The sequence below is a fragment of the Notamacropus eugenii genome, chromosome 1 (assembly GCF_028372415.1).
Source record: "Notamacropus eugenii isolate mMacEug1 chromosome 1, mMacEug1.pri_v2, whole genome shotgun sequence".
NCBI classification, from domain to species: Eukaryota; Metazoa; Chordata; class Mammalia; order Diprotodontia; family Macropodidae; genus Notamacropus; species Notamacropus eugenii.
In genome coordinates this window covers 430,162,264-430,185,949 of record NC_092872.1, presented here as the reverse complement: position 1 = coordinate 430,185,949, position 23,686 = coordinate 430,162,264, and the positions used below count along the sequence as shown (strand labels likewise).

The 23,686-nt window shown below is 39.1% G+C and overlaps 1 protein-coding gene across 1 annotated transcript in view; it reads right to left on the bottom strand.

Annotated features, from left to right (window-relative positions):
- The window catches only part of SUN5 (Sad1 and UNC84 domain containing 5), a 57,750-nt gene that overhangs the window by 18,397 nt on the left and 15,667 nt on the right, over window positions 1-23,686 (bottom strand). Inside the window, exons 5-10 of the mRNA XM_072631578.1 lie at window positions 22,225-22,283; window positions 21,672-21,745; window positions 18,860-18,894; window positions 14,362-14,470; window positions 10,521-10,599; window positions 419-534 (exon numbers count right to left, since the gene is read on the bottom strand). Of these exons, the coding sequence (XP_072487679.1) occupies window positions 419-534; window positions 10,521-10,599; window positions 14,362-14,470; window positions 18,860-18,894; window positions 21,672-21,745; window positions 22,225-22,283 (472 nt within the window). The remainder of the gene's footprint in view (window positions 1-418; window positions 535-10,520; window positions 10,600-14,361; window positions 14,471-18,859; window positions 18,895-21,671; window positions 21,746-22,224; window positions 22,284-23,686) is intronic.

Here is a 23,686-nt window from a genome sequence, read left to right as displayed (position 1 = left end):
TCTCTCTGTCTCTGTCTGTCTTTCTGTCTGTCTCCATCTCTCTGTCTCTCTCTCTGTATGTGTGTATGTATATGTTAGACTTCTTTGGCACTCTGCTCAAGCTTATGGACCCCTTCTCCGAATTTTTTTAAATGCATGAAACAAAACACATGGGGTTATTAAGGAAACCAATTATACTCAAAACAGGTACTAAAATATTTAAAACAAAACAAGTTTCAAGGACCCCAGGTTAAGGACCCTTGACCTAAAATGATGTAAGTTCTCAGTGGGAGCTGCATGCCTGATAAGTAGCATATGAGGCTACTCTTTTTCTTCTGGTTGGTCTCAACAGGGCCTAGGAATAGGATAGTAGGAAAAAGAGTCCATATCATCAGCTGTTGGACAGTCATAATGGAAATTCAGGGAGTCCTAGCCCTACCTCCAGGATGACATCAGGTGGATGTGCATAGTTCCATAGTCGGAACCAGCTCCAGTAAGATCTGGCTTTGTCACAACTGTAAGTGGCAGATGTGTGTTCAAAATCAATGGTCCCTCCTGAAATCCAAATACACATATTAATACAAATACAAATTATTAATGCAGATATTAATATTTATATAAAGCTTTTCACTTTGCAAAATACCTTTTTTTCCTGACATCCATGTGAAGTCGGTAGTGAGAGTTATTCAATCAATGAGTATGTATTAAGAACCTACAATGTGCCAGGCACTGGGCTGACCACTGGGGAAACAAATTAAGACAAAAGACAGTCCCTGCCCTTGAGGAAATAATCATCTAATAAGATTGTTATTAATGAAAATGCTATTATTCCTGTTTGATAGTTGAGAAAACAAGTTGGGAGGTTTTGATTTGCCCAGAATCACTAGGTGTCACTAAATATAAAATCTTGGACTTGACTCCAAGCCCCCTGAATTGCACCACTTCTCAATACTAAGTAGCACCTTCATATGGGATTTGCCCCTCCCAAGGGATGGACTACTTTCTGTTCTTGGCTCCTCATTTCAGACAGGAGCTATCTTTCAGCTCTATTTGCAGACCTGATGCCCCTAGAACTATTAATTAATAAATTAATTATTAATGTTAATTAATTAATAAGATTAATTCTTATTCAGGGAACATAAGGAAGCTCAGGCTCTGAGCAAGATGAAGAAAGACTATAACTCTAGTCCCACTGCAGGTTTTCCATTTCTTACTCACTTGATTAATCTTCCTTTATTACTGTGTGATCTTGGTTCAGGTTCCCTTCCCTCAGGGCTAAAGCTTGTATTGTAAAATAAGGACAGGGCTATATAGTCTATAAGGTTCCTTCCAGTATTCTACATGTGTGGTAGGGGATGCTTCTGTCTTGTCATCTTTTTTGTGGGGACTTGAGGATCCTGGAAATTTCCGCAGAGGAAAATAGAATATCCAAGATACAGTGAAGGGAGATTTTTCCAATTCTCTCTTGGGCGGAGACACTTCACTGTCTTTGATCAGGCTCAGGACAGGAAGCTATTGAAAGGTTAGTGGGAAATAAGAGATCTGTACAGTGAGATACAGGATTTGTTTCTCATTCTTCTGTTGCCCTGATTGTCATGTGGGTACCAATGGGTACTACCCTTATTCATTGTCATGTGAGCAGTGAGCACTGCTACTGATTTGGGACTGAGGGGATACCATGAGGTACATCAGAATGGCCTACTTCAGAGATTGATAGAAAGAAGAGTGATGCAACCCAAGGAAGTAGATAGGGTCGAATCTGGAACAAACTGGCAAAGCTCTATGAAAATACAGGGAATGGCCGAATAAATTGTTGTATATGGTGGTGATGGAATACAACTGTGCTACAAGAAATGTTGAGAGCTCAATGGTCTTAGAAGGACATGGAAAGAGTTGTACAAAATAATGAAGGGCAGAATAAACAAAATCAAGAGATTTTATTCATACATAGTAGCAGCAGTACTGTTTTGAGATCGACTTTGAGCAGCTAAGTCATTTTGACTGTTGCAAATACACAAATGAAAAATAAAGGACATATGATGGAAGATACTACTGGCATTTGGAGAATGAACTGATAAATAGAAGTATGTGTTGAATAATTTTACATATATATATATATATATATATATATATATATACATACATACATATATACACACACATATACCTATTTGTGTCCAGTGGTGGGGGGAGAAGAGAAAAAGGAAAATAAATTACATAGTAGCTTGTATATTTGGAAGGAATAACAAGTCGTACATGTAAATTTACAGTTACATGGGTAATCATTTGTTTTAATTTTACCGAGTTATGGAAATGCTTGTTTTGTTCTGTGAATTGAAAATAAAATAAATAAAAAAACACGGATCTGTTGGTCCAGCTAATATTTATTGTGGGCAATTGCTAAAAAGATTAAAAATGTTTAAGGAGTGACAGAGTATGTGGTTAGACCCAAGAGAATTCAGCTGAAACTAACTTCAGACCATCTTCTCCTTTTTGGGTTATAGAACCAAAACAAACGGCCTTCATTGGTTTCATGGACTCAAAGACAAGAGCCAATAGAAAAATGAACTTGCTGAAAAATCAAGCTGAGGACAGCAATTTCCCTGGGCAAAGACAGAAGATTAGAGAAACAGAGATTCTAGTGGCTGGCTATAAGAACACTTGCTGCAGAGCAGAACTTAAGAGGCAGAACTATTTTCTGCTACAGCTCTGATCTGGAAGGCCACATGAGTGACACATGCATTCAAAGAAGGATTGATTGCAGGAAGGCTGGGTCAGAGGCCTGGGTTTTGATAGAGATCAATCTCATTTGCACTCATAGAACTTTAAGTAGAACGGATGATAAAGATTGAAAATGTGTGGTGAGGAGGCCATGCAGGACAGTGGGTTCCATGTGATTATTGTATTCCAGTTATCTTATGAGACACTACTGGTGAAAACACCACCTATGAAAGGGTGGATGGATAACAAAACTGTCCAAATTTCACATACAATGGAGTAGGTCTCATGTTTCTAAGAAATGTTGTTGATGTCAGTGGGAAGGTGGGCTCTGGGTATCATGGCTCTGGTGGGTCCAGATGCAGAAAACATTTGGAACATTAGCATTGATTAGAACCAAGTCTGGTCTATTCAAGGTATTCGCAAATAATTACTCAAGGAAATATTGATTTTGGCAGGAATAAAAAAGTTTAAAAGTTTAATATCTTGCCAAGGAGACTTGCAACTTGTTTCCTAATCACACGTTGGTGAACGTTCTAAGAACACTGAGGTATGAGTAGAAATCTCAGTGTAATCAATATAAACAAATCTTTCAGAAATGATGTCTCAGGACTTTTGTTATTCTTGGTGGTTTTGGGCAAGAGCCATATGCATCTGTGCTTTTGAACCTTAGAAGATGGAGAGGTTGTAAAGACTTGTGACCAGTACATTTGTTTGTTGAGAGGAGTTGAAAGAAGTCTACCAGCCAGCCATGACTTCTGCTTGGAAGAATTCTGGCAGAAACAAATAATGATATGATTCTTGAATTCATTGTTAAGGTCTTTAACAAGGTGACAGTCTTGTTGAAAACTGGTGTTGAAAACAAGATTGATGAACTAGTGAAAGCCATACCATATCAAATCATACCAAGATCGAGCAACTTGCTTGTCTAGAAAACTGCCCCATAGTGTGGTAGGAACCCTATACAGATACTTCATTGCAATCACCTATTGTCCAGAAGGAAGTTAATGTGACTTTCTGGCAAGTAATAAAACAATATTAGGGACAGTCAACTAAATGGCTTCTGAGGAGAAGGAGGAGCAGAAGCACATAAGTTGTAGATAGACTACCTGAGGCCCATGAGATTTCTTTGGAAAAAATCCACTGTATTCTAAAACCCCCAACTTTGCTTAGATCTGAATGGGAATTTGTTTTTTTTTAATTGAATTATTTTATTTGTTTTTAGTGTTCGACAATCACTTCCATATATGTTGGATTCCACTTCTCCCCCTCATTTCCCCCTCCCTCCCCATTTCCTCCCTGAGATGGCATACAATCTTATGTAGGTGCTACACATACATTCCTATTAAATGTATGTTGCATTGAAGAATTAAAATGAATGGGAGAAAACATCAAACAAAACAAAACATAATAAAAAAAATGGTCTGTTTATATCTGCGATCCAATTCCATAGTTCTTTCTTTGGATGTGGAAGGCATTTTGCCTCAAGAGTCCATTGGAAATTTTTTAATTCTGTGCATTTCAATGAAGTACTAAGTCTACCAGAAAAATTCCTTACACACTGTGGTTGTTGCTGTGTACAAAGTTCTCCTGGTTCTGCTCCTTTCACTCAGCATCAGTTCATAAAAGTCTTTCCAGGTTTTTCTGAAGTCTTTCTGTTCATCATTTGTCATAGCATAATAGTATTCCATTACATTCATATACCACAGCTTGTTTAGTCATTCCCCAGTTGATGGGCATTCTCTTGATGTCCAGTTTTTGGCCACCACAAAGAGAGCTGTTATAAATATTCTTGTACATGTGGGACTCTTTTCCATTTTCATGATCTCTTTGGAATAAAGTCCCAGAAGCGATATTACTGGGTCAAAGTGTATGCACATTTTTGTAGCTGGGCATAGTTCCAAATTGCTCTCCAGAATGGTTGGATCAGCTCACAGCTCCACCAACAATGAATTAGTGTTCCAACTCTACCACATCTTTTCCAACATTTATCATCTTCCTGTTTTGTCATGTTAAGCCAGTTGGATAGGTGTGATGTGGTACCTCAGAGTCTTTTTGATTTGCATCTCTCTAATCAATAGTGATTTAGAGCATTTTTTCATATAATTATAGATAGCTTTAATTTCTTCCTCTGAAAACTGCCTATTGGAGAATGACTTGTATTCTTGTACTTTGACTCAGTTCTGTATATATTTTAGAAATGAGACCTTTATCACAGACACTAGTTGCAAAAATTCTTTCCCAGTTTTCTGCTTCCCTCCTATTCTTGGTTGGTGGGTTTGTTTGTGCAAAAACTTTTCAATTTAATGTAATCAATATTATCCATTTTGCACTTCCTAATGTTCTCTGTCTCTTGTTGGGTCATAAATTTCTCCATTCTCCACAAATACAAATACACTATTGCTTGCTGCCCTAATTTATTTATAGTCTTTATACCTAAATCACATATGCATTTGGACTTTATTCTTGTGTATGGTGTCAGGCATTGGTCTATGCCCAGTTTCTGAAAGGTAATTTGGCCTATACAAGGGTGCAAACTGAATCCCTAGACAATTTCTTTTGTCGGGTCCAGAGATAATACATAACAACAATAACAACAACAGACAATGATAACTAACATTTATATGGCCAGGGACATTTATATGAGCCAGGCACTGTGTTAAGCACTTTACCAATATGATCTTATTGGATCCTTACAACAATGTTGGGATGTGGGTATTGTTAATATCCCTAATGTTTAAGAATGATAACCATTCTGGGTCATTTACAAGTTTGGTTTTAGAAATACAGGCTAATAGTTATGGAAAGACTGAAGCTAAGGGAGAAGAGGAGGGGGATGGTTATGGAGGGCAATTTGCTGGAGAGGATGGGAGTGGATACTTTCAAAGGGTGCACGTAGATGGGTAAGAAGGCCCTCTCTTCATCAGAGACTAGAGTAAAAGGAGAATGAATGGGGGGAAGGAAGAAGAGGGAACACTGCAAATGGGCTCTATTTTCTCAATAGTGGTTGAGGTCCTCAGCAATGAGGTTTAAGGGAGTACATGAGGTATGAGGCTTGAGGAGAAAAGGGGTTTGAAACAACTGGTATAGGAAGTAGGAGAGAGATTCAATCCCCTCCTGAAAGAAATCCCCAAAGGAAAATTCCCAGGAATATTATAGCCGAATTCAAGAGTTACCAGGTCAAGGAGAAAATATTGCAAGCAGCCACAAAGAAACAATTCAGGTAGTGTGGAAAGACAATCAGGATAACCCAAGATTTAGCAGCTTCTACATTAAGGGATCAGAGGGTTTGGAATATACTATTCTCGACATCAAAGGAGCTAGGATTAAAAACAAGAATCACCTACCCAGCAAAGCTGAGTGTAATCAATGAGGGGGAAAATTTGATATTCAATGATGTAGAGGAATTTAATGCATTCTTGGGAAGCCAGAGCTAAATAGAAAAATTGACTTTTGAATACAAGACTCAAGAGAAACATGAGAAGGTAAACAGGAAAGAAAAATCCTAAGTGACTTACTAAAGTTGAACTGTTTACATTCTATTTCTATTTGACCCTCTGGTTATAGAATACCAGGTCAATTTTCCTTGATAATTTCTTAAAAGATGATGTTTATACTCTGTTTTTGATCATGGCTTTCAGGTAGTCCAATAATTTTTTAAATTATCTCTCCTGGATCTATTTTCCAGGTCAGTTATTTTTCCAATGAGATATTTCACATTGTCTTCTATTTTTTCATTCTTTTGTTTCAATTTTTATAATTTCTTGATTTCTCATAGAGTCATTAGCTTCCATTTGCTCCATTCTAATTTTGATGAAATTATCTTTTTTCAGTAAGCTTTCGGGTCTCCTTTTCATTTGCCTCTTCTGCTTTTTAAGGCATTCTTTCCCACATTGACTTTTTAGACCTCTTTTGCCATTTGGTCTAGTCTATTTTTAAGGTGTTATTTTCTCAGTATTTTTTGGGTTTTCTTTACCAAGATGTTGACTTGTTTTTCATGATTTTCTTGCATCACTCTCATTTCTCTTCCCAAATTTTCCTCTACTTCTTTTACTTGATTTTCAAAATCCTCTTTGAGTACTTTCATGACCTGAGACAAATTCATATTTTTCTTGGAGGCTTTAGATATAGGAGTTTTGACTTTGTTGTCTTCTTCTGGTTATCTGTTTTGATCTTCGTTATTACCAAAGTAAGATTCTATGGTCTCAGTTATTTTCTACTGTTTGCTTATTTTTCTAGTCAATTACTTGATTTTTTAACTCTTTGTTAAGGTAGGGCTCTTCTAGTGTGGAAGGTGTACTGTCCCAAGCTTCAGGGGTTTTGTGCAATTGTTTTCAAAGATATTTCTAAGGGTATCTAAGTTTTCAGTTCTCCAAGATAGTATGATCTAAGGAGAGATGTTTACTCCTCTCTCCTGGTCTGTGCTCTGGTCAATGGGTGACCACAAGCACTCTTTTCTGCCCTGAAACTGCGAGGAAGGCTCCCTTTCCACTGCTGCCACAAACTCTGCTATGCTAGTTCTCTTCCTTGCCCCAGGACTGTGACCTAGATCCAAGTATTGGCAAACCAACAGAATCTTGTGGCAGTACCAGTAAAGAGATCCCTGTAATCTTCTGATCAGTTGTTTGATCCCCTTACAGTCTGCAGGCTGATAGCTCTGGAAGGAACCACTGTCACCACAACAGCTGTTGCCACTGCTTCCACTACCCTGGGATTGTGCTGGGGCTGGGGCTGAGCTGTGCTCTTCTCTCACCCATGCCTGACAGACCTTTGTCACTGACCTATTAAATTGTCTTTGGTGTTTATGGATTGAGAAGTCTGGAAACCACCTCAGCTGCCAGTAATTCAGTCTCCTGAGGCCTGCTCTGGGTTTGCTGGGGCCTGGTTTCTACTGGTGTGACCCATGTTGGACTGTGCACCTCTCACAGACTGGCTTGACAGATCTTTCCTGTTGATCATCCAGATTGGGCTGGAAATGTTTCACTCTGTCTTTTTTTTTGGTTCTGCTGCTCTAGAGTTTGTTTAGAGTCATTTTTTTATAGGTATTTGGGGAGTTTTGGGAGAGAGCTCAAGAGAGTTCTTGCTTTTACTATGCCATTTTGGCTCCCAGTATTAGGGTATTTTGATGAAATATTAATATGTACATTTAAGTTCTCTAATATGGTGGAGAGGAAGACTGTGAACTAGGTACGGAACTCCTCGAGAAAGAACAGAGAATATATGGTGGCTAGTAGATAACCACCAGGGACTGAATTTGGTGATTAATTTGGATTGAGAGACCTTCAAAGGAAAAGAGGTGACTGAGTCATAATTGCAGAAGGAAAGTAATGGAAATGACAATGGGAAGCAAGGAGTATTTTGATTCCTATTCCAAGACCAGTGTGGTAGGGCTTATTTGAGATGGTCAAAGAAGTCCCAAAATGCCCAGGAACAGATGGCCAGGGATGCAATGTCATTTGGGGGCAATTAGGTCCTTTCGGGTAATAGAAGATGAAAGGAACATGGGAGGAAGAAAGCTAAAATAAAGGGAAATTTATTAATTATGAAATTGGAATTCCAGGGGACACAGTAGAAGGGGTGGGAAGAACTGAAGGGAGACATTGGAAGAGCATAGTTAAAGTAGATGAGGATAAGAGTGTAGAGAACAGATGCTGCAAAGAAGGGTGCTTTATTCTTAGGCTATCAGGAATTCGGTATCACCAGGAATGGAAGAATGATGGAGGTTGCAAATGCAGAATTTTGTTACTATCAGAAGTTGTAGGAGTCATTCCTCTTCCATCCCATTACCTCTAGGGTCAAATATGATCTTCTCTGTCATTTACAACCTTTCAAAACTCAGAGCTAACCTACCTCCCCAGTCTTATTGTATATTAGTTTCTGACATGTACTCTTTAGCCAAGTCAGACTTCTTGCTATGTCTCCCACATGACACATCATCTCCTAGCTGTGTCTTTGCACAGGTTGTCCCCCCAATGCCTAGATGTGATCTTTTATCAATTTCATCTCACAGAATTCCCAGTTTCCTTCAAAGCACAGCTCCCTCCTGTACATAACCTCTATTGATCCTCCCATCTGATAGTTCCTCTCTCAGATTACCTTTGTATTGATGTTATATGAATGTGTGTGTGTGTATTAAATATGTTCTGTCTTCCCTTTTAGACTATAAGCCTCTTGAAGTCAGAAACTATTTCATTTATGCTTTTGATTCCCCATATTTAGCACACTGCCTGGCACATAGTAGGCTCTTAATAAATGCTTGTTGATTAATTGGTTGATTATTGATTTCTGTTCACCTCCTATCATTATTCAATCAATTGCCAAATTTTCTACCCCCTCACAACTCTCACAAATCTGTCTCATTCTTTCTATTCAAACCACAATTCAGGCCTTCCTTACTTCTTGCCTGGACTATTGTATTGGCCTCCTGTGATTGGTCATCCTGCCACTGGTCTTTCCACTTTTTAATTCATCCTCCATATAGCTGTCAAATTGACATTCCCAAAGCACAGATTGGATTTTTCCTATTCAAAAACTTCCAGAGGTTCCCTATTTCCTTGACCATAGACTAAAATGCAAATTCCTCTTTTTGGCATTAAAGCTTTTCATAAATGTGATTTCAATTCAGAAACAGCAGGGAAAGGACTAGATTTAGAATGCAAAGATGTGGATTTAAATCTTATCTCTGTCATGTACTACCTGTGTGACAGTGGGCATGTCATTAACCTTTCTAAGCAGTAGTTTTCTCATCTATAAAGTGAGGGAAAATATGATTAGCTGACTTTTAAGATTTTTCCAGCTCTAAATCAATGATCATATGATCCTACCTTTCCAGGCTTTTTATATATTACTCCTCTTCACACATTCCATGTTCTAGCTAAACTTACCTATTTGTTGTTTCTTATACATTATATTCCATCATTCTTCTATCTGCATGCCTTGGAATAGGATTTCTCCCTTAGTTAGAATGTTAATCTCCCTAGGTGCTAATAGATCCTTTCCCCAAATTTCATATGTGTGTGTATACATATATATGCATACACATACATATATATGCATATACGCATACTATATATATATATATATATATATATATATATAGTCTGTATCTATCTTTTCCTTCCTTCCTTCCTTCCTTCCTTCCTTCCTTCCTTCCTTCCTTCCTTCCTTCCTCCAATGAAGGGGAACCCACTATTTCCCAAGTTACCCAATTCCCTTTATGGATAGCTTTGCTAGGCAGATGGGGTATGCTGACGTCAAGCCCAACTTTGCTTCTTGCAACTTCCAACCATTTTTCCTGGTTATTAGATTTGTCCTGCTTGGCCTCAGTAGACCGAACTAGGATCAGTGTGTGGAAGTTAAGGAGTTAAGTCAATAGGTTTTGATTCAACATCTGATATCTGATAAAAGAAGCACCTTTATCTGATAAAACTTCCTTATAACTGGAACTCTCCAGAAGTAGAATGTGCTGTGTTTGGAGGAAGAGAGGGCTAGGGGAGAGCTTCCCCTTTCTATTGTTCCTCAAGAAGAGGTTAGGTGATGATTTGTCAGGGGTGCTGTGGACATGATTCATGAGTACAGAAGGGAGGTGGTCTATATTATCTTGGAAGTCCTTTCCATATTTTTGACTAGAATTTTGTAAAATGATTAAATGCATGGGAAATATCAATTAGTCTGAGAGATTCTGGAAAGACGTGGCTACCTTTAGGTAAGGGGATCAAAGAAAGCATCGAGGAGGAGGTAGCATACAAGCTGGGCTTAGAGGAGGGGAAAGATAATCTTTGGGAGTCCTTGTTAGCTGGCCCTAAGAAGCTTTGATTACATACCAGTGGATTTCAAGGCATAATCAGGTTTTTCAATGTAGTCTCCTTGTATCTTCTTCATTATGCTCTGTGCCACTAGCTCCTAAAGATAAAGAAAATCCAAGGGGCGTATTTGGACAATCTGAAATGTCTATATCTTTGTGCTCATTCCCAGGAGATAACATTTATGTTCATTTGAAATATCTTTACATCCAAACCTTTGTCACACATTGTCCATCTGGAAAGATGATAGTGCTGAGACATCATTAGAAGGGTATGTTTTCCTTGCAAAGCAATGGAGAAAGGTTATACTGAACATCTCCTGCTTGGTCTTCTGTTTGTGACCCAGGAGTGTGGGAATGAGACTCAGGAAAAGACTAGTGTTTGGCACAGCATGGTATGGTGGAAAGAGGCCTGGATTGGGAATCATGGAACTTGGACTCAAGGATGAATTCTGCCACTAATGAGATGTTTAACCCAGACTAATTCCCCTCTCTAGGACCTAATTTCCTCTTCTGGAAAATGAGGGATTAGGTTAAGTTATCTTGACGGTCATTTCTTTGATATTTTATGTTCTAAAGTCCCTTAGTAGTATTGAATATTGGAAGGAAACTGGGTTGGGAGAAGACCTGGGTTTGAAGCTGAGTTTTGTTATTTACTAACTATAAAGTAAGAAAGACAGAGCCAAGATGGTAGAGTAGTAGGAAGAAGTATGATGAACTTTCCCTAAAAATTCCTCCAAATAAACATAAAAATGCACTAGACCAAACTCTGATTGGGAAATCAAAGAAAAAGTCACAGTGAGTTATTTTTTTTCTGCCTAGGTTGGCATAGGGATATAGATAGAGAGGTCTGTGGACACTGGGGATGTTGGTATGGCCAAGAGTGCATGCTCTATGTAGCAGAAATACTTGGGCACAGGAATGTACCCATGAAATGAAAGAGGATTGAGGTTGTGCATCAGGTAAGATGAGCTATCTAATCTATACTAGGGCAGTAAAACCTGATGCAGAAGGTAGGAACAGTGACTGACTGGCTGATCTGTTGCTTGCTACCCAGTTCCAAGATCCAGGGTGGATCGAGGAGGGTTTTTTTGTCTAGGGGAGGTGTTCCAGTGTAGGGAGGAACTTTGGGCCCTGGACTGTGTTCAGAACCAAACAGCAGCTATATAGCTTGGACTCCAAGAGCAAAGTAGAGTCTTGGTTCCAGCTTCCATTCCAGTTTACAGCGTGCACAGGAGTGACCAGGGTAGGAATCTCAGACAAAGTGGAAATCTGAAGTTTTGTTGCTTACAACCAGCAAAAGTTTCCAGTTGAATTACAGTGTCTGAGTCAAGAAAAAGTCTGGTAAAACTCCAGAGAAGCCAAATCCATAGGCCAGGATCCAAATCCATGTCAGGAACTTACCACACTCAGACAAAGGGAGCAGTGATTAGATAACTGCTGGATCAGACAACTTTGGGAGCATGGAAACCTTGAAGATTCCCAGTTTGAGCTGTCCTTCAGATTCTAGAATAACACAACATTAAATATCCCAATAAAACAGAAGCAAGACAAGTCCAATCATTCCTTCCACAAGTGAACAGATCCTGATCTACCATAAAGGTTGAGGTTTGGAAGAATGAGCAAATAAAAGAAATTATATATATATTTATTATAAATATATATAAATATAATATATATTTAAATACATAAATAAAAATAATAAATAAATAAATTGTATATATAAATATAAAAAGCTATTATGATGACAGGTCACTTGAGACACAGATCCAGAAGAGAATAGCTCCAAAACATCTGCAAGCAAAACCCCAAAGAAAAACACAGTGTGGGTACAAATCCAACTAGAATTCCTAGAAGAGATTAAGCCAGAGTTAAAAAAAGAGTTTAAAAATATTTTTATAAATGAAACAAATACTAGGAAAAACGGTTGGAAAACAAATGGATTATGGAAGAAGGAATTGGGAAGGAAATTAACAGCTTGTCCCAAGAGTTGCAAAACCTTGCTAAAGCAACAAACTGCCTAAAATTTAGAATAGTCAAAAGTTACTTCATGTGACAATAAGAAATAATACAATAAAGTCAAAAGACTGAAAAAAATAGAAGAAAATGTAAATATCTCTTAGCAAAAATAACTGACCTGGAAAGCAGATCAAGGAGAAAAAAATTTATGGATCAATAGACTATTTGAAAATTATGCCAAAAAACCCCTAGACATCATAGTTCAAGAAATCAAAAGAGAAAACTATACCAAGGGCAAAGTGGAAACAGAAAGATTCCACCAGTCATCTTCTGAAAGAAACCCTAAAATGAAAACTCCCAGGAACATTGCAGCCAAAATCTAGACTTTTTCAGGTCTGAGAAAAAATATTGCAAGCAACGATAAAGAAAGAATTCAAATGCGTAGGAGCCACAGTAAGGATCACACAGGATTTAGCAGCTACTACTTTGGAGGAATGAAGAGTTTGGAATACTACATTCCAGAAGCAAAGGGTAAAAACTGACAATCAAGAATAACTTATCCAGCAAGAATGAATATAATGCTACAGGGGAAAAAATGGATTTTTAAAAAAGGATAAGACTTAGAAGATTCCTCATAAAAAGACCAAAAACTGCATAGAAACTTTGAAGTGCAAACACAGGAATCAAGAGCAACATTTAAAGGTAAACAAGCTGCTTACATTCTAATGAGAAGGTAATATATGTGTCTCCTCTGAACACAGTTCTCATTAAGATCATAGATGTAGTCTAATTAAAGAAAAGGCCTGAGAGTATTATGTTCTGATGATTTTAAAGAAAAATATAAAGGTTTGGAAGAGGAATACACTGGGTGGGGGAGGGGTTGGTAGGAGAGCAGTTGTCTTGAACCTCACTCTCATCAGAACTAGTCAAAGGAGGAAAGAATATACATATACATAATTGGATATAGAAATACATTTCTCTCTACAGAGAATAGGAGAGAAAGGGGTGGAGTGGGGGGAAGGAGAATAAAGAATCACAGAGAAGGTAGATTAAGGGAGGGTTAGTCCTAAGCAAAACAAACTCTAAGAATGTATAAAAGTATTTATAATTCTTTTTTCCACGGCAAAGAACTAGAAAGTGAGAAGGGTCCATAAGTTGAGAAATGAATGAAGAAGTCATGGCATATGGAATATGATGGCATACTATTATTCTGAGAGCAGTGATGAAGGGCATGGTTTCAGAGAAACCTGGGAAGTCTTGTATGAACTGAGGCAGAGTGAAGTGAGCAAGACTGGAACAATTTTTACAAAGACAATAATATTGTAAAGTCAAACAACTTTGAAAGACTGAGGAATTCTAATCAGTGTAATGACCAACCATGATTTCAGAGGCCCGAGGAAGAAACATGCTGCCTACCTCCTAATAAAGAGGTGAAAAACTCAGTGAAAAATTCTGTGTATGTGTGTGTGTGTGTATATGATGTTTCACAGGCACTTCATAAGTTCTCCTGTATACTTGTTACATTTTTGCAGTAAAGAGATAATGACACAAAACCATATATGTATGTCTATATATATATGTATATGAATAAATATATGTGTATATATATTTAGACATGGCTAATGTTAAACATTTTTTTTGCTTGATTATATATGTTTATAAGAAGGGTTTATTTTTCTTTCCTTATCAGTTGAAGAGTGAGAGAATATGGGAGGGAGAAAAGGTAGATTTTTGTTAATTGAAAAATAACATTTAATTAAAAAAAAACTGTAAGTGTAGGCCAAGTCAACTGTGAACCACATGGCCTTCTCAGGGCTCCCAACCCAGCTGTGGTTGATAAGGATCATGGAAGAAGGTAAGACAAGAAGGGGCAAGATGATCATGTCATGACTTAATTGACTCACCTCATTAGACATGACTTTCACTTCTTGGACTTTGGCTGAAAGTTGTTTCATGAGACTGTACAGGGCTTGGATTTCTTCTGCATGTTTTCTCACCTTCTCCTGGTAATTCCTTTTTGAGGAATAAACACAAGAGCTAAGAGGCAAATCTAAACTTGATCAGAAGATAGTTTAAGTGCAAAAGATCTAGAGGTATTAGTGGACCATAAGCTCCACATCAGGCAACAGGGTGAAGCAGCAGTCAAAAAAGCCAGAGTGATCTTAGGCTACATACTTATGTCTAGAGTGGAGGAAGTGATTGCTGAGTCATCTGCTCAAAAAAAATCTGGCTAACTGAGTCCTGTTCTAAGAACCATACTTTTAGGAGGTGTATCAACAAGCTGGGACACATCCAGACAGAACTGTAATTAGAAATTCTGGTGCCAGGATGGAGGGGGAAGACAGAAGGAGAAATCTCAGACTTTGAGACACAAGTCCTCATAGAGGAGGAACCTATGGTCACTGAAGGGAGGACAGTAAGCATGTCTTCTGGTAGCTATTTGTTGGAAATAATTATTTTTGCTAAGTAGATGCTAAGCTCAATTGCTTCTACTTGCTGGAAGAGAATAAATACTGTCTTTCCTCTTTAAATTTCATGTGCCTGAGACAAACTTCTAATTGCCTCAGCATACTTAATGTTCTTTCAGAAGAGGTGACTTAAAGGACTGGAGACCATGCTGCACATGAAGTGGTTGAGGCTGCTGAACAGATTGGCGAAGGCATAAGGGAATATAATTGTCCTTGTAGGGCCTTTTCCTCTACATTGTTTCTGTCACCTAGGTACCCATACCTAGGTAGCTATCCTCCTTATGACCAGTATACAAAAAAAGTGTATTCAGACAAACATCCAGGATCACACAGCTGGTAAGTGTCTGGGGATGGATTTGAACTCAGGTCTGCCTGAGTCCAAGCCCAGTGCTCTATCTATTGGGCCACCTCGGTGACTGTGGAAAATAAGTAGGGTTAAACCACTGGATCATAGATTTAAAACTGAAAGGGAACTCAAGGATTATTGAGTCCAAACCCTCATTTTATAGAAGAGTTTAAATGTCTTGACCAAGGTCACATAGGTCATAAGAAGCAGAGCTGATATTTAAACCTGTTCTTTGGATTTGTTTTGCTTGGTTCCAGAGGGCAGAACTAGGGTCAAGAAAGGTATTGCATGGGTAGGTAAAATTCCTAATATAAGAAAAGACTTCTGAATAATTAGACTTGTCCCAAAGTGGAGGCAATGAGCTTTCCTGAAGGATGAGCCTTACTTTTCCTTGTCTGTAAGACTGGGATAATAATAGCAATAACTATCTGTCTCACAGGGTCGTTGTATGCACAAGTTAATGTATATCAAGCATCTTATAAACCTCAAAGAACTATACAAGTGTCAGTTACTGTGATCATTGTTAAATGAAATGAGTATAATAAAAATATTATAAAAATAAATTATTTTATATGACATATAAGATATAAGTATGTATAAATATAAATATATAAAATATAAAAATATTATTAAAAAATAAGTGAATGAAGGAATAATTTAAATGAAATGAATACTTTTTTTTGCATGTGGTGGTAAAGAGAATGGCTGTCTAGGTATGGATTGGATTAGGTGACAAAAACAATGTAGGAGAAAAAACCCTGAATTAAGAATTAGGGCACCTGAACATCAATCTTAGCTTTGTTCCTTATTGTGCCTATGACCCTGGGTCATTCTGGACCTCTATTTCCTCCTTCTTAAAATGAGGGATTTCACTTAGTCTTTGAGCCCCCATCTAGCTCTCAGCCTTATGACCTCTGGAGTCTCTTCAAGTCCTTAAACTCTAGGTTTCTGTGATGCTTTTGTGTGAGGTTAAGCATTGCCATTTGAACTTTACAAGGTTAATGACCCTGGGTCAATTTCCTGTTAGATTCTAATATTACTGATATAAAACTGAAAGGGACATCAGAAGCCGTCTAGTTCACCCTTATTATTTTTTTTACATACAAAGAAACTGAGGCCCAGAGGTGTTAAGTGACTTGCCCAGGACTGCACAGTTTAGAAGTGTTTGAGAAGAGATTTGAACCCAGGTCTTTCTGGCTCAGTAATCTCTAAGGTCCCTTTCAATTCTAAATATATGATTCAGCGATTTAACTTGAATTACCCTTCCACAGGATAGCCATAAGAATTCAAAAATATGTGATAGGCAATTGTCTGTCATGTAGCCTCTCAATAGTAATTGGCCTGTGATTCATACTCATTGCTTTCAAATGTTAGTGATGATTTAGTTATGGCCTCATGGCTTGCATATCTAGAGAGTCCTACTGAGGACAAGATTGGCAGGCTTTTAAAACTCAAGTAGGGGACTTGAGTTCAACTCTGGATTCTGACACTTATTAGCTGTGTGACTGTGGGCAAGTCATCTAACCCCAATTACCTCAAATCCCCCCAAAACTCAATTATGCTTTTTGGAAAATATCAGTGGTTCAAAGGTTTCATGATTTCTTTCATGTAAGCCTTACCTGCACTGATACAGATCACAGAGTGTTCCATCACACATAGATGGTCTTCATGAGTTAATTTGGCTGATAAAATCATCTTCCATTAGTTTTCCTCATGGTAGTGACCCTCCCCGTGGTTATCTCTAGTATCTCTTGGACAACAGACACAGTCCATGACAAGTGCAGAGTGGAGTGCAGCCCAGCACAGGCACGGAGCAGAGAGCAGCCCAATGTGGGCCATGCCATGGCAAGGACAGGACAAGAGTGGGCTTCAAGGTGCCAGGCCACTGGCAGCAGCTGTGGGTCCCAGATTCCTCACATCACAAATGCCAAAGACAGCTTCAAAGGTCAGTGAGAAAGCTCTTTCACTTGGGTGAGAAGAAAGTAGCAGTCTAGCCCTGGCCCCAGGCAGCAGTAGCTTCCATTGTTGGAACCCTGGTCTAAAGCCCCTGGGGGAATTGAGCAGGTGATTCAGATCTCAGCCCTGAGTGGTGGCCCTGGGGTGAGGAGGAGTGTTGGCTGGCCTGATGGAGTTGGTGGAGGCTCTGGAGAGGGAATCCTGCTCACAGGCCAGAGCATAGGCCAGGAAAGGAATAAACTTCTCTCCCTTGATTGTGCCACCTTGGAGGAACTGAGAACTTACAGGTCCCCAGAATATACCCTCCCCTTAACAAAGAACTCAGAAGTCAAGTAACTGGCTAGGAAAATGCTTAAAAAAAGGAAAAGAATAACACAATAGAAGGTTACTTTCTTGGTGAGCAGGTATTTTCTTTCATACTTTCCAATGAGGAGGAACAATTTAAGTCTTCAGAGGAAGACCTAAAAGTCAAGGCTTCTGCATGCAAAACTTCCAAAATAAATATGCAATGATCTCAGGCCATGAAAAAGGATTTTGAAAATCAAATAAGAGAGGTGGAGGAAAAATTGGGAAAAGAAATGAGAGCAATGCAAGAAAATCATGAAAAGCAAGTCAACAGCTTGCTAAAGAAGACCCAAAAAATGCTGAAGAAATTAACTCCTTTAGAAATAGAATAACTTAAATGGCAAAAGAGACTTAAAAAGCCAATGAGAAGAAGAATGCTTCAAAAAGCAGAATTAGCCAAATAGAAAAGGAAGTTCAAAAGCTTGCTGAAGAAAATAGTTGTTTAAAAATGAGAATGGAACAGATGGAAGCTAATGACTTTATGAGAAAGCAAGAAATTACAAAACAAAACCAAAAGAATGAAAAAATAGAAGACAATGTGAAATATCGCATTGGAAAAACAACTGACCTGGAAAATAGATCCAGGAAAGACAATTTAAAAATTATGGGGCTACCTGAAAGCCATGATCAAAAAAAGAGCCTAGACGTCATCTTTCATGAAATTGTGAAGGAAAACTGCCCTGATATTCTGCAACCAGAGGGTAAAATAAATGTTGAAAGAACGGACACAGTCCATGATCTCCCTTCAATACAGTTAACTCAAACTCCATTGTATTTGGGCCTTGGTGCCCTTCTTTTGTAATATGATTGACCTTTTCCTACCAGTAGGAACATGTTGACTTTGATTGCTTTTTTTCCAGCAGTTGGGATGTGTATACATGGATACAGCCACTCTCTCTCACATGCTCTCTAGACATATGTATAAGATGCATTTGAAGGACTTTATGTATGGCAAAGTTTGGGGACCAGTCTGTGTGGAGGATTAGGACTTAGTCTGTGGATGGGGGGTCAGGTTTTAGTCTATGGTGGGTATTGGGCTCAATCTTTTATCAGAGTTAGCATTGATTCTTGAGGATGAGGTCAGAGTTCACTCTAGTCTAGATTGTTTTGTCTAGAGTAGAGGCAGATCTGGTCTGCCCAGGTTTTGTGCCTTAGATGATGACCTCATTTACAATATTCTTTAATCCCTTAGCTAACTGGACAGCAGCCCTGTCTGTGTCTATATCCTGAGTGACACTAACTTGGTTTGAGCAGGAAATTGTGTTTTCCTTAAGAAATCCCTCTTACCTTAGTTCACTGAGCGAAGAAATGGAGCCTTTGACCTAAGAAGGCAAAGGAGACATAGTTGGCTATTTTGTTCCCCATACTCAAATCCCCTTTTTGGATGTATGAAGCAGGTTGGGACGTCAGTCTCTAGAAGGCTAAGTAAGCATCTTAGTGTTCTATTGCTTCTTCCTCAATTCCCCCCTTGGAAATAGGTCCACAGAAAATCCCTTTCTTTCCTAGCCCATAAAGCCAAAAGTATGAGCAGAGCTGACTATCTCTCCCCTTACACAGGGATTTAATCATCAACAACTTTAGATCCCACCTCAAGACCAAAATATTATAGTGTTTAGAGCTCAGACACTTGAGAGACCATTCACCCCAATACCTTCATTTTGCAGATCAGGAAACTGAGGCCCATACAGGAGGAAGGGATTTCCTGTAATCCCTGGGTGACCCTGGACAAGTTACTTAACCTCTGCTTGCCTCAGTTCCCCTAACTGTAAAATGGAGATAATAATGGCAACTAGCCCAAGGTCATACATGTAGCAAATAGCAGACCTGGGAAGAGAAAAATGAGGCTAAGAGAGGGGTCCAAAGTTAACTAACAGCCTCCCATCTTTTGACTCAGGGATGCAGATCTGCTTTGGAACTCAGAGACTTAGGATCAGAAGTCTTTTTTTTGTTTGTTTCCAACTCTTTGTGGCCCCATTTGGGCTTTTCTTGACAAAGATACTGAAGTGGTTTGCCATTTCCTTCTCTAGCTCATTTTACAGATGAGGAAATTGAGGCAAATAGCAACTTACCCAGACACAAAGAAAGTGTCTGAGGCTGGATTTGAACTCAGGTCCTGCTGACTGCAGTCCTGGCACTCTACCCACTGAGCCACTTAGCTGTCCCTAGAAACCATAGGATTATAGATTTAGAGCTGGAAGGCATGTTGGAAATCATCTGGTCTAACTTTCTTATTAGATGAGAAAAATGAGGAACAGAGAGGCTGAGTTACTTGCATTGCCATGTGGGGAACCCAGGTCCTCTCTCTTCTGGAGGCCTTTTGGTCTTTGGTCCCATGTTGTCTAGTAATTGAAGCTGTGCCTGTAACACTAAGTTGTCTTATGCTTCTGAGTACTATCTATCCCCAGATAGATTATAAACTCCTTGGTGAGCTGGCCCATGTCCTTTCCCCATGTTGTCTCCTCCTCACCTTAAGGAATGGCTGGACGCTTATTTTAGGATTGGTTGAGATATTGTGTTTCATTGAAAAATCCATCCATTCATTCATCTATCATTTATAAACCACTTACCATGTGTCCAGTTCTAACTATAGTCAGTGCTGGGGTGGGTGTGGGTGTGAACAGGAGGGAGGAAAAGACAGAGATGGACAAGGTTATTGTAAAGTAGTAGAAAGAGACCCACATTGAGGTCTGCATTCTAGTTTTGTTTCTTTCCCTGAATTACTGTGTAACCTTGGACAAATGTCCCTCTTATCTAAAATGAAGTGGTTGGACTCATAAAGTCACAGAATCATAAACTCTCAGAGTTAATGCGGACCTTTGAAGGCATCTAGTCCAAACTGGACATGAAAAAGGACCTCTTTTAGAATATTCCTGAAAAGTGGTTATCAAACTGGAAGACGTTATGGGCTCCTCCTCGTCCCTCATCCCACCCATCCCCTCTCCCCTAGCCCTGCCACCAGCTTTATGGATAAGGATGAAATTCAGGCTCAGGGAGGTTAAGTAACCAGACCAGGGTCACACATCAAGTGTCTGAAGAATATTTGGATTACAGTGCCCTCTGAACTATATTGCTATTCCATCTTAAGGGCATCTTATCCCTTTGGGGCTAACCTATTGTGGTATTTTAGGATGTAGGATTCCAAATAACTTTTTTTTCTGAACTTTCTTGACATCACTCTTCCTGAAATTGAGGGACCAGGTCAGCTTTCTCCTCCTTATATATTAGACTCTAAGATTGATAGTCACTTCCTCTTGAGGCTTCCATCATTTCTACTTTAGCTACATTAGATGGCACAGTGGATAGAACATTAAGCCTAGAATCAGGAAGATCTGAGTTCAAATCCAGCCTTAGATACTTCCTAGCTGTGTGACTCTGGGCAAAGCATTTAGCTTCTGCCTACCTCAGTTCCCTCAGTAGTAAAATGTGGATAATAATAGCACCTACGTCCCAGGAGTTATGAGGATCAAATGAGATATCTGTAAAGTGCTTGGTGCATAGTAGGTACTTAATAAATACTTGCCTTCTTGTCTTCCCTTATGATAATCACATTTTCCCTCATTGATTCCTCCACTTTTTGAATCAGGTTACTTCCAGCTCTGAGATTTGGTGGCTCAGTGACTTGGGCCAGAATTTAGGGTCGGGATGTTATTCTCAGGTCTTATTAGCTTTGACATTCACTTTTCATTATGAAACACTGTCAAAGAGCGCACAGACTAGTGGGAACTAGAAAGGTATAATCAGAAATACTGGTTATACAAAATAGAATGCGTTTAGTACACAGGAGACAAAGTACAGTTCATTTTAAGGAACGTTTTCTGAATGTCTACTATATCTACAATCCAGTCTTATTTGAGTTTGGAAGAGGAGAGATCCTTGTACACTGCTCAAGAAAGCTTCCTGGAATAAGTGTCGCTGAGATGGTCTTGAATGCTAGACAGGGTTTAGATAGCAGAGTGGAGGGTGAGGGTGTCCCAGGCAGGAAAGCACTGATGTGTTTTGAGATTTGGAGGTTATTATATTATACAGAAGGCAGCTGTGGGGAAGAAGACAGGGCAAACAATCTGAGGCTGGAGCTGGGGGAGATTTGAATGCCACCCACCTCACCTGGAGTCCACATGTTCACTCGCCCTGTATCCAGTTTGGTTGGCAAGCAAATAATGATGCACCAGAAGGCTGTGGAGGGAACAAGATGGGAAAATCAGGCCCATGCCACTCTTCTAGCTCCAGAGTGGCCCTGAGACTCTGAGAACTAGGTAGGGGTTTGTCTTTACTATGGTACCCCCTTCAGGAGACTGCAAAGACATCACCTCCCCTCAAATCTCTCCCTTTTCTGCTTGTTGTGGGAACTGGGATTCTAATCGCAGCCATCCAAGTTACAAGTTGGGAAGACGTCCTGTAGACAAGTATATTTTAGGATCATAGGATTTAGAACTGAGAGGAAGGGGTAGGGCAAAGACTGAAAAACAGAGGTTGCTATCAAGGGCAGAAAATGGCACTAAAAGAGAATGTGAGAGTTTCAGGAAAAGAGGCGGTGTGCAGTGGTGGGAGGCCCCCTCTCTAAACCAGCCCCGTGTCTTTCACAATTTTCTTGATGGTTAGTGCTACATTCAGAGATCATGGGCCCAAGATTTAGGTTATCTTCTAGTACATACCAAATGCACAGAAGAAGAGAATGGCCAGCTTCTCTACCAATTTTTGAAGCAACTTCTTTCTGTGAAAAGAGACAGAGCAGTATGTCAAGCTCCTTTGTTCAGTCATGGGGCAGTCTTAGAATTTTCACAGACTTCAGAGGTCATCTTGTCCAATCCCCTGCTTGATCCTCCAATCTTCTATCTAGCATCTCCCAGCAGAGGGGTTACCCAGCTTTGGCTTGCCCTTCTCCAGTGACATACTACCTCCCAAGACAGTGCATTTCTTTGTTTTAAGTTTTAAGAAGTTTGTTTTAAGACTGCTCTTTGAGGTCAAGCAGATTGAGTCCAAATATTTCTTCTACCTAACACCCCTTCATATATTGAAAGAGAGCAATCATCGGATCATAGGATTCAGAGCCGACAGGGCCCCCAGAGACCATCTAGCCCAACACTTTCATTTTATAATTAAGCAGAATGAGGCCTAGAGAGGTTGAGAAGTTAGATGATGCAGTAGGTAGAGCTCTGGGCCTGGAGTCAGGAAGACCTGAGTTTAAATCCAGCCTCAAACACTTACTGGGCAAGTCACTCAACTTTGATTTGTCTCAGTTTTTCCAACTGTAAAATGGGGATGTCAGCACTTTCCTCATAGGGTTGTTGTGAGGATCAAATGAGATGTTTGTAAAATGTTTTTCTCTGTATCTGGAACATAATAGGTGCTTATAGATGCTTGCTTCTACACCGTTGTAATTTGGCCAAAGTCACACTGTTGGCAAGTGGTAAAACTTTGATTTACCCCTTTGTCTTCTGGTTCAAAACAGTGCCTTTAGAAATTTTTTTTTGGCATATCCATATGCTTTCTTTTATGTTCAGTTTTAAAAGCAACAAGAAAACATAGGTATCACTTTCTTATTTCATGGTTAGATGATGTCACATATCACCTCTTTGAAGTCTTCCCTGATCTAGGCAGAAATGAAGTTTATTTGACATCATAGAACTTTATCATCTTTTCTTTAATGCACTTTATTCATCCTTCTAACAATTTACTAAACACTAAATGTGAACACTGCTTTTCCCATTTGAGTTTGTTTTATGTTTATCTTTGTCTGAGTTGTATTAATTTTAGTAGATTGCTAGCTCTCTGAGAGATGAAAAAAAGCAAACAAACATTTAAAAGCTTCCTATGTGCCAGGCATGGTGCTCTACAAATATCACATCATTTTTTTTTCTGTTGCCTTTTCTTTTAATTAACTTTTAACATTCATTTTCACAAAATTTTGGGTTCCAAATTTTCTCCCCATTTGTCCCCTCCCCCACCCCAAAACACCAAGCATTCTAATTGCCCCTATCACCAATCTGCCCTCTCTTCTATCATCCCTCCCTTCCCTTGTCCCCATCTTCTCTTTTGTCCTGTAGGGCCAGATAACTTTCTATAACCCATTACCTGTATTTCTTATTTCCTAGTAGCAAGAACAGTACTCTACAG